Source organism: Gymnoscopelus braueri, assembly GCF_963280865.1.
Source record: "Gymnoscopelus braueri genome assembly, chromosome: 17".
Lineage (NCBI taxonomy): Eukaryota > Metazoa > Chordata > Actinopteri > Myctophiformes > Myctophidae > Gymnoscopelus > Gymnoscopelus braueri.
This window is the reverse complement of record NC_137617.1, coordinates 45,436,817-45,453,335: the sequence shown is the minus strand read 5'-3', so window position 1 is coordinate 45,453,335 and position 16,519 is coordinate 45,436,817. Positions and strand designations below refer to the sequence as shown.

The window sequence follows — 16,519 nt, the reverse complement described above, 5'->3', positions numbered from 1 at the left end:
TGTACAAACAAAATATATAAATTAACCACACATTAACACGGATTGTTCCATCTCTCTCTCCCCCTCACTCTCTCTCACTCTCTCTGACTCTCTCCCCCTCACTCTCTCTCACTCTCTCCCCCTCAATCTCTCCCCATCTCTCTCTCTCTCTCTCTCTCTCCCCCCTCTCTCTCTTTCTCCCCCTCTCTCTCCCCCCTCACTCTCTCTCCCACTCTCCCCCCCCCACTCTCCGCCCTCTCTCCCTCTCTCTCCAACCCATCTCTCTCTCCCTCTCTCCCCTCTCTCCCCGCCTTGTAGGCTATACTTTGCTTGACACAATTTGAAGGAAAGCTGTTTAATACATTCCAAGTACAATTCCATGCAATATTTGTGACTATACTGTATATTCATAGCACTTGCATGTAGGGTTGTTTCTGAAATTGAAACTGCCCGTTGTGCTGGCCTACACGGGAACGATGCAAGTCAGAAAAAATCAAATTTTTATTTTTGCGTGGGCCCTAGCTGGGCCAAAAATACATTCACAGGCAGTACAGGCACTATTGCTAAATGTCAGTGTTACAACTGGATTTTCAGCAGGTATAGCTATCTGTATCTCTGCCACTAGTAATAGACAGCAGATCGTGGATCAAAGTCTATCTACAGAAGTACTGTATAGAGGAGTAAGACATTAAACCAGGAAGGCGTTACGTATTGTTGTTGGCGGCAGAAAAAAATAGGAGATTCCTGGGCCTGGGACTATGAGGGGTTATGAGAAGGTCTTGGACAGTGTGGGGGGGGGGCGCATTTCCAAGTGACTGCTTGTATTTCGTGGGACCATTGTTGACCATTGGACTGACACATCACCTGACTTGATGAGGTATTTAATGTCAGCAAGAAGAGGAGATTCTTGAATGTTGATTCTCTTTGATTCTCAGACTCCTGGGTCTTTGGCCATGAAGGACTACGAGGAGGCCACGGCCTTCCTTGGACGGTGGGGCCGCTTCCAGCGGACCGTGTTCTTCCTGCTCTGTGCCAGCACCGTTTCCAGTGGCCTCAGTGCGTTCTCTGTCATCTTCCTGGCCGACACCCCCCGCCACCACTGCCTGGTTCCAGATGTCAACCTGACTGCAGAGTGGCGCACGGCCATCATCCCAGTAGAGGTGAGCACCTGACGCCGGTGTGTTGTTCTTTACGACAGTGGTTCTCAAACTTTTTTCATGTCAAGGACCCCCAAAATGATGTGTAGTGTGTACTGTATTTGGCCGCAGACCCCCATCTCAAAATATTTAGTTCCAGGGACCCCCAGAAGCAAAGATTTGAGTACAAAATGTTCACTTTAAAAAATATATATTCATAGATTTGCACAAATTTTCACGATTTTTGCAGATCTACGATTTTTGCAGATCTACAAGCTCATAGCACGGCTATGAGCTTGCATATCTGTCATTTTTGAATAGCCAAAGTATGAAATATGGATAAAGGGGTTAAAATGATTGTAACGCTTTATTAACTAATTTTGCTGGGGACCCCCTAATATGCATTAACCACTTTAGCCCTATTTTATACCTAGGCTATTTGAAAATAGCCGATCTACAAGCTCACAACACGTCGCATCGCAACGCGTTGTGAGCTTGTAGATCTGCTATTTTCAAACATTTTAGTACTTTTACTTTTGGTACTTTAAGTATATTTTGATACCAATACTTTTGTACTTTTACTCAAGTAACATTTCGAACACATGTCTTTTACTTGTAACAGAGTATTTTTATATTATGGTATGGCTACTTCTACTTAAGTAAAATATCTGAGTACTTCTTCCACCACTGATCCCTAGTCGCCACACATACCATACAGTACATACGGCTTATTGCACTGTAATAGAGGTTATTACTGTATATTTGACCAGGTGGTGAACGGACAGGAGGAGCAGAGCCGATGCCACCGGTACAGACTGGACGAGGTCAGGAACCTGTCCGCTCTGGGCTACATCCCCGGTCGGGACGTGAACCTCACTGAGCTGAGACAGGAGAGCTGTGTGGACGGATGGAGCTACAGCCAAGACATCTACCAGTCCACCATCGTCACGGAGGTCAGTGCGTGCGTGCGTGCGTGCATGCGTGTGTCAGTGGTGGAATAAGTACTCACGTTTTTTACTTAAGTAAAAGTATCAATACTGCAATATAGAAATACTCTGTTACACGTGAAAGTCCAAAAAGTACAAAAGTATTGGTATCAAAATACAAAGTAGAAAGCACTCATTATGCAGAATGTCCCATTTCGCAAGTTTTCAAATGTATAAAATGCATTGTGAGCTTGTATCTGCTATTGTGAGCCATTGTGAGCTTGTATTCAAATGGCCGAAATGTATATAGGGCTGAAGTGGTTAATGTATGTTTTGTAATAATAATCAAAATCTACAAAGTAACTAGTAACTAAAGTTTTCAAATAATTGTAGTGGAGTAAAAGTACAATATTTGCCTCTGAGATGTAATGGAGTAAAAGTGTTGAAAATTGGAAATACTCCAGTAAACCTAGTAAACCCCAGTACCTCAACATTGTACTTAAGTAAATGTACTTAGTTACTTTCCACCACTGGCGTGCATGCATGTGTTTACACTTTCAAGTTAACACTACACAATCCATAGCTTTAGTGAATACAATTTTTATTTTAACCAAAGGTGCACCCGGAAGTGTCAATCTTCCTTTTCTGTAAATTCTCAACCTGCAGTTTGACCTGGTATGCAGCAACCAGTGGAAACAACCGTTCACCTCCTCCGTGTACTTCCTGGGAGTTCTGTGTGGATCCTTCTTCTCTGGACAGATCTCAGACAGGTATTTGAAAGCCATGGCATGATTATTTAATAATGACCCATCTCTTCAGGCTTGTGGGGAAATGGCCTGAAATTAATCAGTGCTTCACAGCCTTCCTAGAGTTGCAGTGGGGTCAAAAGTTAAATATTTGTCTTTCAAATGTAGTGGAGTTAGCCTGACACTCAGCCTGAATTTTCATTTCGTTTCACTCGCCTGAACATATTTTTTTAATGGGCGTGGCTAGCGATTCAGGGGCTGGAGCCAGGCTATAGTGGAGTGAAAGCAATCAAAAAAGTATACCAAAAAAATACTCATAGATACAGATACAGATACTCATAAAATGTACTTAAGTGCAGTACTCAAGTAAATGTACACTGTTACTGTCCTCCACTGCCCATGTGTGACATAAGGATTCATGGTTATGGTCATGGTTATATGATTTGACCTAGTCAGTTATCCTGTGTTATCATTGGTCTATCTGGTTTATAATCCACCAATAATAACTAACAGTTTGACCGTTTGTCCAGATGTGTATGGCTGGCCTATTAAATTTAAGATGACTTTTTTGTATCAGTGAACGTGTAATGTTTTAGTAGAATGACAACTTTTTTTTGTATTGTTATAACTGCTCAAAGGCCTCTTTTGATTAAATGATCCAGATGTGTTGGTTATTGTCAGTGGTGGGACAGGTAATCAAAGTAAAAGTATCAATACCGCAATGTAGAAGTACTCTGTTACAATTAAAAGTCCGGAATTAAAAATTTACTTGAGTAAAAGTACAAAAGTATTGGCATCAAAATGTAATTAAAGTACCAAAAGTAAAAGTACTAAAATGTTTGAAAATGGCAGATCTACAAGCTCACAATGCGCCAGGATGCCACCACTGCTAACTTGTAAATTGTAAAGGAAAGAGAAACAGAACACATGTTGGCTAATTTTGTCTCCTTTTGTTTTTTTAAAGGTTTGGAAGAAAGCCCATCATGTTTGCAAACATGGCCGTCCAGACACTTTTTACCTTTGTCGAAATCTTCTCTCCCTCGTGGACGGTGTTCGCTATCCTCTTCTTCATCGTTGCTTTGGGCCAGAACTCCAACCATATTTGTGCTTTTGTCATAGGTATGCAACAACTACCCACATGTTGACAGTGGTGGAAAAAAGTACTCAAATGTTTTACTTAAGTAAACGTATCAATACTGTAATGTAGAAATATACTCCCTTTTTAAGTAAAAGTCCGGAATTCCGAAATTCACTTGAGTAAAAGTACAAAAGTATTGGTATCAAAATGTACTTGAAGTACCAAAAGTAGAAAGTGCTCATCATGCAGCAATGTCCTGTTTCACAAGTTTTCAAATGTATAAAATGTATACAAATCTTTTGAAAATAGCAGATCTACAAGCTCACAATGCGTCGTATCGTGACGCATTGTGAGCTTGTAGATCAGCTATTTTCAAACGGCCAAAATGCACACAGAGCTGAAGTGGTTAATATATGTTTTGTAATAATAATCAAAATCTACAAAGTAACTAGTAACTAAAGTTTTTAAATAATTGTATTGGAGTAAAAGTATAATATTTGCCTCTGAGATGTAGTGGAGTAGAAGTGAAAGTACTGAAAATTGGAAATACGCCAGTAAAGTAAAAATACCAAAGAATTTTACTTAAGTACAGTACTTGAGTAAATGTACTTAGTTACTTTACACCACTGCGTGTTGAGCATGGATGGGAATGTGCTGGACGGTAGCTTGTAGATCTGCTATGTTCGGCCTGCGACTCTAGGAATGCAATGAAATGATACATTAGACATACTGTGCATATCGACATTATTGCGAAATAAAGTGTCTAGGACTCTAGGTTTATGGAAATCTGTGGAACGGAGGAGCTCTAGCCCATAAAGGTGTTTTATTTTTGGTGACTTTTTTGTATCAGTGAACGTGTAATGTTTTAGTAGAATGACAACTTTTTTTTGTATTGTTATAACTGCTCAAAGGCCTCTTTTGATTAAATGATCCAGATGTGTTGGTTATTGTCAGTGGTGGGACAGGTAATCAAAGTAAAAGTATCAATACCGCAATGTAGAAGTACTCTGTTACAATTAAAAGTCCGGAATTAAAAATTTCACTCCCACATTCCACTCCCTCTGCTTCCCTCCAGGTACTGAGATCTTGACAGGAAACGTGCGTGTCCTGTTTTTGTCTCTGGGAATGAATCTGTTCTTTGGTGCTGGCTACATGATGCTGCCTCTCTTTGCTTATTTCATAAGAGACTATAAGTACCTTCTGCTGGCTTTAGCTCTGCCTGGCCTGCTCTACATACCCCTCTGGTGGTGAGTTGCAGTCATTGCAGAAGAACCATCACTACTGAGCCAGTTTTTTTTTCTCCAACTCATAATATTGGGGACTTAATATCATCACTATTACCTGTGACAGCTCACTGTAGTATAGATAGTTAGTTTCTTTCATTCTTTTATGAATTCAAATTCTAATGGGTTTTTCTTTTTCTTTTATTTTACAGGAGAAAAGGAACAGGTGCTGAATCCTTAAAGGGATATTTCACTTTCAAACATGTTTGGGATCATTTTTACGTCTACTCAGGCTTTTGTGAGCACCCCAGAAGTTGCTTGATTCAGTATTTAGATATTTGATATTCATTTTAACCATGATGGAATTCATTGAAAACACCCGTCCTTGGTTCTGGTGACTGATTGTCCTTCTAATTTGTGAGGGGCCGTGTTCTTTCAATTACTTACTTTTCATTTATATTATTTTATTTCATTTTATTTATTTGTACATTTTCCAAAACAAATATTACAAAAATGTTTTAAAAAATGTAATAAAAAAAAACCACGTCCCTCTCACGCGTTAGAAGTACAATATCAGTCGCGGCAACATAGCGCAACATAGCGCGGCACCGAGTGCCACGCTATGTGCTTGCAGATCTGCTATTTTTTGTAAAATTGAGATTTTTTTGACAAATCTTTGAATATATATTGTTTTTTTAAAGCAAACATTTGTAACTCAAATCTTTGCTTCTGGGGATTCTACAAATATCTTGTAAATCTTTGTTTTTTGACAAACGTGTGTTTCTATATCAGTGGTTCTCAAACTTTTCCATGTCAAGGACCCCCAAAATTATATGCATTTGGCCGTGGACCCCCATCTCAAAATATGTTCCAGGGACCCCCACCAGAAGCAAAGATTTGAGTTAAAAATGTTGGCTTTAAAATATATATATATATTCAAAGATTTGCACACATTTTCACGATTTTTCAAAAATAGCAGATCTACAAGCTCAGCGCGCGGCACTCGGTGCTGCGCGCTGAGCTTGTAGATCTGCTATTTTTGAATAGCCAAAGTATAAAATAATGCGGTTAAAGTCTTAATGGGTTAATGACTAAATTATAACACATCATTTTCAGTATAGATTTGAAGGTTATTTTTGTTTTTTGGAGACGTCTTTTTTTCTCTTAAAATTATTACATTTTAAAAGGATGATATTTTCTGTTCGCTGTAATCACCTGTATGGGACCATGAATTGCTTTTGAGGTAAAGCCCTTCCGACTGTTTGAGCGTGAACCTCTCTCTACTGTGTTCCATAACCAAAGCATGGACCTTCTCTCTCCTACCTGCGAGGCAGGTTCATCCCAGAGTCTCCTCGGTGGTTGATCTCCCAGGGAAGGATAGAGGAGGCTGAGGCCATACTGAGAGAAGCTGCTAAGAAGAACAACGTAGAGGCTCCAAAGGTCATCCTGGAAGGTTATGATGTAAGTTCACTTTAGGTCATACTGTTTAACCTTTTCGATTACATTTATTTCTAATATTTATAATTCTTCACTTGCATATTTTTCACAATAACCATTCCACATACATGTGTTGTGTGACCACTTCCCTAAACAATATAAAATACTATTTGTAATCCAAATTTTCTGGCCCCAACACTGGGAATCACATTTATAACAGATGCTGTAATGACCTCGTAGCTACCAGAGGTGTCACCAAAAATACTTCAAAAAGCATTGAGCACAGACGTTTTGGAGTGCAAGGTGTGAAGCCTAAAGGTGAATACTAAAGCCTAAAGGTGAATACAGTATAAAGGGCCCTGCTATACAGCTAACATTATGTTCAGAAATAGACAGCGACCATTATATTGACTTCAAATTTGTCTTTGATGACAGCCGTAGACACGTAACATTTTGGCATGGAGGGAGAATACACAATGAACTGATGCTTTGTGTCCTGCAGAGCAGTGGTGTAAAGTAACTAAGTACATTTACTTAAGTACTGTAAAATGTTGAGGTATATTTACTTTACTGGAGTATTTCCAAATGTCAATACTTTTATAATTTAAAATATTGTACTTTTACTCCACTACAATCATTTGAAGACTTTAGTTACTAGTTACTTTTTAGATTTAGATTGTTATTACTAAACATAACATTAACCACTTAAGCCCTATGTATATTTCGGCTATTTGAAAATAGCCAATCTACAAGCTCACGTTGTGAGCTTGTAGATCTGCTATTTTCAAAAGATTTCTTATACATTTTGAAAACTTGAAATGGGACATTCTGCATAATGAGTAGTTTTACTTTTGGTACTTTAAGTACATTTTGATGCCAATACTTTTGTACTTTTACTCAAGTAAATTAGAATTCCGAACGAATTTACAGAACAGAGTATTTCTACATAGTAGTATTGATACTTTTACTTTTACTTTAAGTAAAACATTTGAGTACTTTTTCCACCACTGCTGCAGAGTGACATGGCAAAGGACAGATGCGAGCCAGTGAAGCGCCACAGCGTTCTAGACCTGCTAAGGTTCACCAGAACCAGAAACACAACACTCATACTCTTCCTAGTGTGGTGAGTATCCACACACTCACCTTATCACACATACTGTAGAAGGGTATGTATGTCTATAAGTATGTGCTTCTTTTGCATGTCTTAAGACACATAGACGTAGTGGTGTAAAGTAACTAAGTGCATTTACTCAAGTACAGTACTTAAGTACAATTTTGAGGTCTACAAGCCCATCTACAAGCTCAAAACGCGTCGCAGTGCGACACGTTTTGAGTTTGTAGATCTGCTATTTTAGCTATTTATGAATTGGAATCCAGAATTTTCGTTTGCTATTTTTGAATTGGAATCCTGAAAAGTACAATTTTTATTTAATTCCAAATGCATTTAGTTATACTTATGTTAACTTAAACTTCAATACAAATACATTGGACATAAATAAGACAATAGAATTTTAATACTAGTCATTAAGCTACTAATATAGACTGAAGTAATTAAAGCGGGTCATGTTTGCAATTGTAACAGCTGAAATCAATAATATATCAGTAATCCGATATCAACCTGCGGGTCGCATTAAGTGAAGGTGGGGGCCGCATGTTCATGCATATATCTATCTATCAATCTGCCCATCCATCTACTAGCCATCATCAATCCATCAATCATTGATCAGTACTGCTGGGACAGACAGAGACTGTTGCTGTGTGTGTGTGTGTCCCTCCCAGGTTCACTATAAACAGTGGCTTCTTTGGCCTGTCGCTGAACACATCCCGTCTCCACGGCGACCGCTTTGTCAACTGTTTCATCTCGGCGGCCGTGGGGGTGCCGGCGTCCGTCTCCAGCTGGCTGGCGCTGCAGTATCTTCCCAGGCGGCTGAGCGTGGCACTCAGCATGGTGCTCGGAGGAGGAATGCTGTACTGCATTCAGCTGGTGCCACAAGGTGGCTGTAGGGAGGGACTTTATCATAGGAAACTAATGAATGTTGGAAGTTACAAGACTTGGGATGTAATCTTATCTAAAGGAGGAAGGCCAGTAACTTGGCATTAATGCCAAATAAAACCAATGCCAGTCAGGTGTGTGTGTGTGTGTGTGTGTGTGTGTGTGTGTGTGTGTGTGTGTGTGTGTGTGTGTGTGTGTGTGTGTGTGTGTGTGTGTGTGTGTGTGTGTGTGTGTGTGTGTGTGTGTGTGTGTGTGTGTGTGTATTCTGCTAATCACTGCAAATTTGATATACTGTACATTCAGTAATGTGAAGCACTTGCATGCACATATGTACACAAATACATACTGTACATGCATAAATATATACACACATACAACATATCTAAATAAATAGATAGATACATGCATCTATTCTACTTTATTATCTTCTATTCTTCTGTTTGCTTAGGTCTACCTGACCTGTCCATAGCACTGGAGATGCTGGGTAAATTGTGCATTTCCACCAGTTTCCAAACGATTTTCGCCTACACCGGAGAGCTGTACCCAACAGTCATCAGAAACACAGCTGTTGGCACCTGTGCCATGGTTTCCAGACTGGGCGGTATCCTTGCTCCTTATGTCATGCAACTGAGTACGTTTCTGTCCATATAGAGTAATATTTATTACTATTAGTAGTAATAACTACTATTGCATCTGAACAGATACTTCCGAAGTGAGTTACTCGCACAGAAAAGTGCACCAATTTGAGCGCCTTTATCCAAATGGCTTTACAAAGTGCGTTACATTCACCCAATCACACACCGATGGTGCAGACAACCATCGAAAATGTATTGATATAAATGTGTGGGAACCCTGTGTAGTGCTGCTGCAGGGAGCATCCTCAAGAGTAGAAGCGTACCACCAAGTCAAACTATAATTGCTATCTCCATTATGCAACAATTAGTTAATTAATTAGGCGTTTCCTGACAGAAGTATTATGGTACCTTCAACACTTGTGAACTCCCATGCACATGCTGCATACTAAACTATTAAGTCATTCAAATGTGCTCTTCTCCATGTGCAGGTATATACTACAAGTATCTACCATATCTATTGCTGGGTTCTCTGGCTCTTCTGTCTGCCCTGGCCACTCTCTTCCTTCCAGAGACCTTTGGTCGACCTTTGCCTGAAACTATCGAGCAGATGCCTGTGAGAGAAAGGTATGCTTCCTGGGAGAATTTACCAGTCGTGATCTTGGAGATAAAGATAGGACATTTGTCCTACTTTTTTAGGCATGTTTTTAGGCCGAAATTTGTTTTTTCTTCCCTAAATGTTCAAAAAATAGCAAGAATAGCCATTTTTCCTACAATGAAGTATATAGGATAGGGCTTTAGTGGTTATCTGCATTTATACACAACACTAATCCCATGCCTTTTCTTTGCCAGGATAAAGTGTGCGTGTTTCGTCATTCCAGAGGATGAGATCCCATCTGTGCCCCATCTACGACAACATTCTACAAAATGTTAATGTTTGTACATTTCTGTATATTTTCAAACATACTGTACATTTATGATGACAACGCGTGACAAAGTGACATGTTGTAAGCTTATAGATCAGTTATTTCCGCTATTTTTACATGTATAAATTATTAAACATTTACATTATTTTGTCATTTTTGACAAATGATGTCATATTTGAAGCCTGAAAGGCAAACAGAAGTGCCAATTTTCAATGCCAAACACACAATTAAATCGTATTTACCGTATTATTTGAGCCCAGAGTCTATTGGTCATTCCTCGTACCAGGTTGGGCGGCCATAGTTGAATGGTTAGAGAGTCTGGGAAGCCTAGTGTTCCAAGTGTTCCTGCAAGACACTTAACTTAACTTTCTTAAATGGAGAAAGGTCAAAAACAAAAAGGTATGGAATGCACTTCGACAGGTCTTCAGAGCTGGGACGAAAACATTTCAGCCTCTTTGGACATTTTTAAGAACCACTTAAACACAAATAAACAAGCATTTATGGAATGTCTTAGATTGTTTGTCTTTTGTGTTGTTGTTGTTGTTTTTTTCAATCATTTGAATGTTTCATGCCGTGTTTTTATTTCTGTTGTACGTAAAGCACAATGTGAGTTCTCTCTGTGAGAAGTGTTATATACAAATACAATGTACATACTTAATTACTTCACCACCACACCTTCACAAGAGTTGTTGAACATGTTTCACCAGCAAGGTCATTTGTTCATGAGGTAATCAAACGTAGCACTGCACTGGCTTTGACAACATTACATTAAAAAACATACATTAACCACTTTAGCCCTATTTTATACATAGGCTAATTGAAAATAGCCGATCTACAAGCTTGTAGATCTGCTATTTTCAAACATTTTAGTACTTTTACTTTTGGTACTTTAAGTACATTTTGATACCAATACTTTTGTACTTTTACTCAAGTAAATTTTGAAAAAATGGCCCATGGGGTTACGTTTTAACCCTTTACTATACATATCCTGAACCCAAACCCAAAAATGGAAAACAATTGAAAAGAGCATAGCTTTGGAATGGGGGGAAAGATCCCATACAATTTGGACCCAAGGAATTCATTAAAGTGGATATTAAGATTTAAGCACATCTTGACTCTATTACAGGAAAAAAACAGCACACAAGAAATGGAGTTCTCACCAAATGCATTCTTAATCCTTGAAGTGTGCATTTTAAGATTCTGCCAGGTACCAGACTGAAATAATGTCCCATGGGGTACAAGAAGTAGCCTTACCAGTTTGTTTTGGGATGTCTGGAGCCTTGTTTTTAAAGGGTAAGACCACTTTGGTAGAGGTTTGGGTTGTGTAGTTACCTTGCCATGATGTAACACCAAAGGTGGGCAAGAAATCAAAAATAATTGCTCCATTGATTAGAAATTGATAATTCAAAAAATGCTCCTCATTGACTTACTTTGTACGGTAAAACAGCTCTCAAAGTCACTCTTTTAGCACATAAATGAACCCAAACATAGCTGATTCAGGCAATATAGAGCATCACCAAACCCAGTACTGTTTGTTTTTTTAATAAAAATGTCAACTTCCTGTTGATTTTACTATTTGAAGATCTGGATCCGGATCCGCGGATCCAGTCCAGGTTTTCTACTTATTAAAAATGGCAAAATCAACAGGAAGTTGACATTTTTATTTTAAAAGAAAAACAGTACTGGGTTTGGTGATGTTCTGTATTGTCTGAATCAACTTTGTTTGTGTTCGTTTATGTGCTAAAAGAGTGACTTTGAGAGCTGTTTTACCGTACAATGTAAGTCAATGAGGAGCATATTTTGAATTATCAATTTCTAGTCAATGGAGCAATTATTTTTTATTTCTTGCCCACCTTTGGAGTTACATCATGGCAAGGTAACTACACAACCCAAACCTCTACCAAAGTGGTCTTGCCCTTTAAGGCCTCAGGGCAGGTACACACTGAGATCTCACACTATCTCAGACAATCTTTAGTTTAAGGTGTGTGTGTGTGCGTGTGCGTGTGCGTGTGCGTGTGTGTGTGTGTGTGTGTGTGTGTGTGTGTGTGTGTGTGTGTGTGTGTGTGTGTGTGTGTGTGTGTGTGTGTGTGTGTGTGTGTGTGTGTGTCGCTTAAAACTTTCCCTCCAGTTTTTGGAAAGCGTACATTTTGATACAGCATGCTTTGATATTAACAAAGAAAATGTACTTTTGAATCCTTAAGCATTTTTAAAAGCACCTACTGCAACACTTTAACTGGAAACAAATTTGACTGAGCAACTTTCATTTGTAGTTGAGTAATGTTTCACCAGGACTACAATAATGTTAATACGCGTATGTAAATACAGTATATAATCACAATATTGCTGCCAACAACATCTCTTCCATTACATTACATTACATTACATTACAGTCATTTAGCAGACGCTTTTATCCAAAGCGACTTACAATAAGTGCATTCAACATAGGTAGGGAACGAAACTACTAATACAGCTCAGCCATTTGTATCCATCCCCTGCCTCCCAATTAGTATGACAACTAACTAGCATCCTCCGTCACTCCTATACACAAAACATTTGACCACTCATCCCTTTTATATGGCAGCCATGCTTCTACAAATTCGGCCAAGGTACCCTGACCATGGCCTCTCTTACGTCGCCAAACACGGCATGAATAGAGCCTCAGGTAGCGAGGTAGGTAAGTATCACCATTCACCTTAAAGTGAAACACTTTAAAACATCTGGCAACACCGGTCGCAACACAACCAGTCGGACGGCTCTCAGTTTGACAACATCTCTCTGTGTTTCCCCGCCCAGCTCAACACTATACAACCAGGAGAGAGAAAACATTGTATTACTCAGGAATCAGCTTGTACCTGGTGCTGTGTGACTACAGATCAACTACAACGTTCAACATTTAAATTCCAACGACTGGCAAGGACCTTGGATTCATTACTTTAAACCTTACCTTAAAGGTAAGGACAGCTGCACCAGAAAACCAACACATACGTTTGATGGTGTTACATTTTACAATATAATTGAATGACTATATTGTACATTATATACTATTATAAGACGATGCTGATGAAATCTTTTAATAATGTCTTAATTAAATACAAATGCAGTCTATTGGGAAGCACTTTGTGAAGTCAAATAATATACTATATGAGGGTTTGTTCAGGTTCAGATAGAGGAACAGTCCACTATGTATGAAGTGCATTTCATGTTTAATATTTAATACTGTATGTCATGAAAACGTCTGAAAACAGGGCGGGGCATATCACAGATTGATTGTCTGGCATGTTTTATTCTCATCCCCGTCTACAGTGTTTACCACGCAGATAGGCTGGTTCTCATGAGGCTAGTTGTCAAGAAAAAGAAGACTTTCTTCTGGAAGAAAACCAAGTACGAGCCATCCCGCTTCAAACTCAGTGATCTATTGCTGGGTGAACCACTAAGTTCAGGTATGTCCTACATCATGCTGGGGTGGGCAACTTTGATGCTGGAGAGGGCCACTATATTTGAACACTCACTCCAGAGGGCCACATTGCATTATGCTGTTGGGCAGACACCTCTTATGTCCGTATTTTAACTTTTTTAGTAAATGAATGTCATACTTCGCCATTCTGTGTCACACTAAAGTAGCAAAAATAGCCGATCTACAAGCTCAAAACGCGTCGCACCGCGTTTTGAGCTTGTAGATGTGCTATTTTTGTACCATTAATTTTGTACTTTTACTTTACTTTTACTCAAGTAAATTTTGAATTCCGGACTTTTACTGTATCGCCCGTCACTGTTATCTTCACAGTGTTTGTGCTCTCTCTCTCTCTCTCTCTCTGTGTGTGTGTGTGTGTGTGTGTGTGTGTGTGTGTGTGTGTGTGTGTGTGTGTGTGTGTGTGTGTGTGTGTGTGTGTGTGTGTGTGTGTGTGTGTGTGTGTGTGTGTGTGTGTGTGTGTGTGTGTGTGTGTGTGTGTTTTGGGGGGGGGGGGGGGCAGCAATTCTGCCTGAAAAAGATATACTCTCTTACAAGGGTGCATCCGAGAACATGGTTGATGGGATGGTGGGTGTCGAGGCTGGCGTAGCCGGCGTCACGCTGGGGGCGAAGGTCATTGCCAAGGACAAAAGATCTGTCGGCACGCTCAAGAGAGAGGAAGTGGATGTCAAGAAGCTGCTGAGTGATACCAACGACAGGTTGGAGTCACAGTATTTAAATAATTATATTTTAAAGGTATCCTTCACCCAAAAATATCGGTTAGTCACCCCATGGAGGCTTGAATTCATGGATATTTTTTTTGTTTTTGTCGCATTCCTAAGCCAATCATTTGCTAGGCTGCACTAGCCTTCCTGCTTTCGTGTATAAAGGGGCGGGTTTAAAATCAGCGCGGAGAGAATGCGCCTGATCCCATTGGTTCACCGATCTGTCCGTCAGCCCCCGCCCCGTCAACACAACATTACGAGCGACGCCCACTGCACTCTGGTTGGTTGGGGAAATTAAACACTTCCTATACCGGGTACACCGACGCGCTGGTCCAGGCTTTTATTTTGTAGCAAAACTAAACAAGATCGAGGCCAATCATTTGCTGACCAGCGGACCGGTAGGCAGTAGTTCCGGTAGGAGACACAAAAGAGACTCTTTGTGTCTCCTACCGGAATCGCTGCCGGTCATCAAGTTATCGGCTTATTAATGTGACAAAAAAAAGATATATATCCATGAATCCATGGGGTGACCAATCGTTAGGAAAAATGTCATTTTGGGGGTGAACTACTGTATCCCTTTGAGACTAAGAATTCTCTCCCCCATACACGCACGCACACACACACACACACACACACACACACACACACACACACACACACACACACACACACACACACACACACACACACACACCACAAACACCCCACACACACCACACACACCCCACACACACACACACACCACACCACACCACACACACACACACACACACACACACACACACACACACACACACACACACACACACACACACACACACACACACACACACACACACACACACACACACACACACACACACACACACACACACACACACACACTCACACACGCGCGCGCGCGCACACACACACACACACACACACACTCTACCTCACATCATCTGTCCCATCTCCTCTGTGTCCAGGAAGGTGAACATGAAACATGTGTTGGTGAAGCAGCTGAAGAAGCTTCGTCAGCCTATCCTGGCCGTGCTGACGGAGAGGCTCGTCACCACCAGTACCTGCACCCTCTCTGAATACTTTAGCTTTGAAGAGAGCCTGGGACTGGCGGTTGAGACCGGCACACCGGTGAGCATTGGGGGCTGAGCGTGTGATTGGATATGTGCAGTGGTGTAGAGAAGTGGTTTTCAACCAGTGGTCCGGGGACCACCAGTTGTCCTTAGGGGGGTACCAGGGGGTCCCCAGCTAAATTAGTTAACATATAGCGTCACAATCGTTTTAACCACTTAGATTTGGCTATTCAAAAGTAGCAGATCTACAAGCTCGTAGATCTGCTATTCTTTGAAAAATCTTGAAAATGTGTGCATAGCTTTGAATATAAATATTTTTTAAAGACATTTTTAACTCAAATCTTCGTTTCTGGAGGTCCCTGGCACAACATATTTACAGATGGGGGTCCCCGGTCAAATGTATATCAATTTAGGGGTCCTTGGCTGAAAAAGGTTGAAAACCACTGGTGTAGAGCAGGCACGTGCACACATAGACCTCAAAGGGGGGTTGAGCCCCTGCCCTTTTACCCATCTGTAAAAGTGCCCTCTCCAGACCATGAATAGCACTTACTAGTTTGAAAGAAATGCAAACGCACCCTTTCCATGCCGTGCCTGAACGCAGCGTTCAAGATAATTGCCTTTTCCAAATTCTCCCAAACTTGAATGCAGCATTTTATGTTGAAAGAATTGCATCTCCAGTATTGGCTTGAATCTTTATTATACTTAGTTGAGTATCGCTCGTCTCACACCGAAAATAGCCAATCTCCAAGCTCACAACGCCTTGTCTACTCAGGCTTTTGTGAGCCCCACAGACAGTTTTTAAGATGCTTGATTCAGTATTTAGATATTTGATATTAATTTTATCAGACACGCCCTATAGCTCCCTACAGTATACGAACCCATTGTAACTTCAAACTCCATTTTTAACATGTTAGATTCATCAAAAACACCCTCCTTGGTTCTGGTGACTCACCCTGCCCTCCTGATATGTGAGGGGGGCGTGTTTTTTCGATGACTTTTTTCATCTATTTTTTTATATTACATGTATTACATTTTTTTCATTTTCCAAAAAGAAAAAAATCTCCTCACGTATTAGAATGACAATATCAGTCACCAGAACCAAGGACGGGTGTTTCCGATGAATCTATCATGGTTAAAATGGAGTTTGAAGTTACAATGGGTTTGTAGAGGTAGCGTGTCTGATAAAATGAATATCAAAAAGCAAGCAACTGAAAACCTGTCCAGGGTGCTCACAAAAGCCTGAGTAGACGATAAAAT

At 40.3% G+C, this 16,519-nt stretch overlaps 2 protein-coding genes across 2 annotated transcripts in view; both read left to right on the top strand.

Annotated features, from left to right (window-relative positions):
* Positions 1-932: 932 nt before the first annotated feature.
* LOC308105176 (organic cation/carnitine transporter 2-like) lies at positions 933-10,024 on the top strand (the record flags this gene model as incomplete). The annotated part of the gene is made up of 11 exons (XM_080455811.1): positions 933-1,139; positions 1,886-2,068; positions 2,708-2,811; positions 3,752-3,906; positions 4,941-5,112; positions 6,423-6,549; positions 7,542-7,648; positions 8,305-8,519; positions 8,967-9,149; positions 9,582-9,717; positions 9,943-10,024. 11 exons carry the CDS (start codon positions 933-935, stop codon positions 10,022-10,024), a joined length of 1,671 nt encoding a protein of 556 aa, XP_080311937.1.
* Positions 10,025-12,834: 2,810 nt separating this feature from the next.
* The window catches only part of LOC308104780 (gasdermin-E-like), an 8,255-nt gene continuing 4,570 nt past the window's right edge, over positions 12,835-16,519 (top strand). Inside the window, exons 1-4 of the mRNA XM_080455307.1 lie at positions 12,835-12,967; positions 13,320-13,456; positions 13,988-14,183; positions 15,158-15,320. Of these exons, the coding sequence (XP_080311433.1) occupies positions 13,348-13,456; positions 13,988-14,183; positions 15,158-15,320 (468 nt within the window). The 5' untranslated portion in view covers positions 12,835-12,967; positions 13,320-13,347. The remainder of the gene's footprint in view (positions 12,968-13,319; positions 13,457-13,987; positions 14,184-15,157; positions 15,321-16,519) is intronic.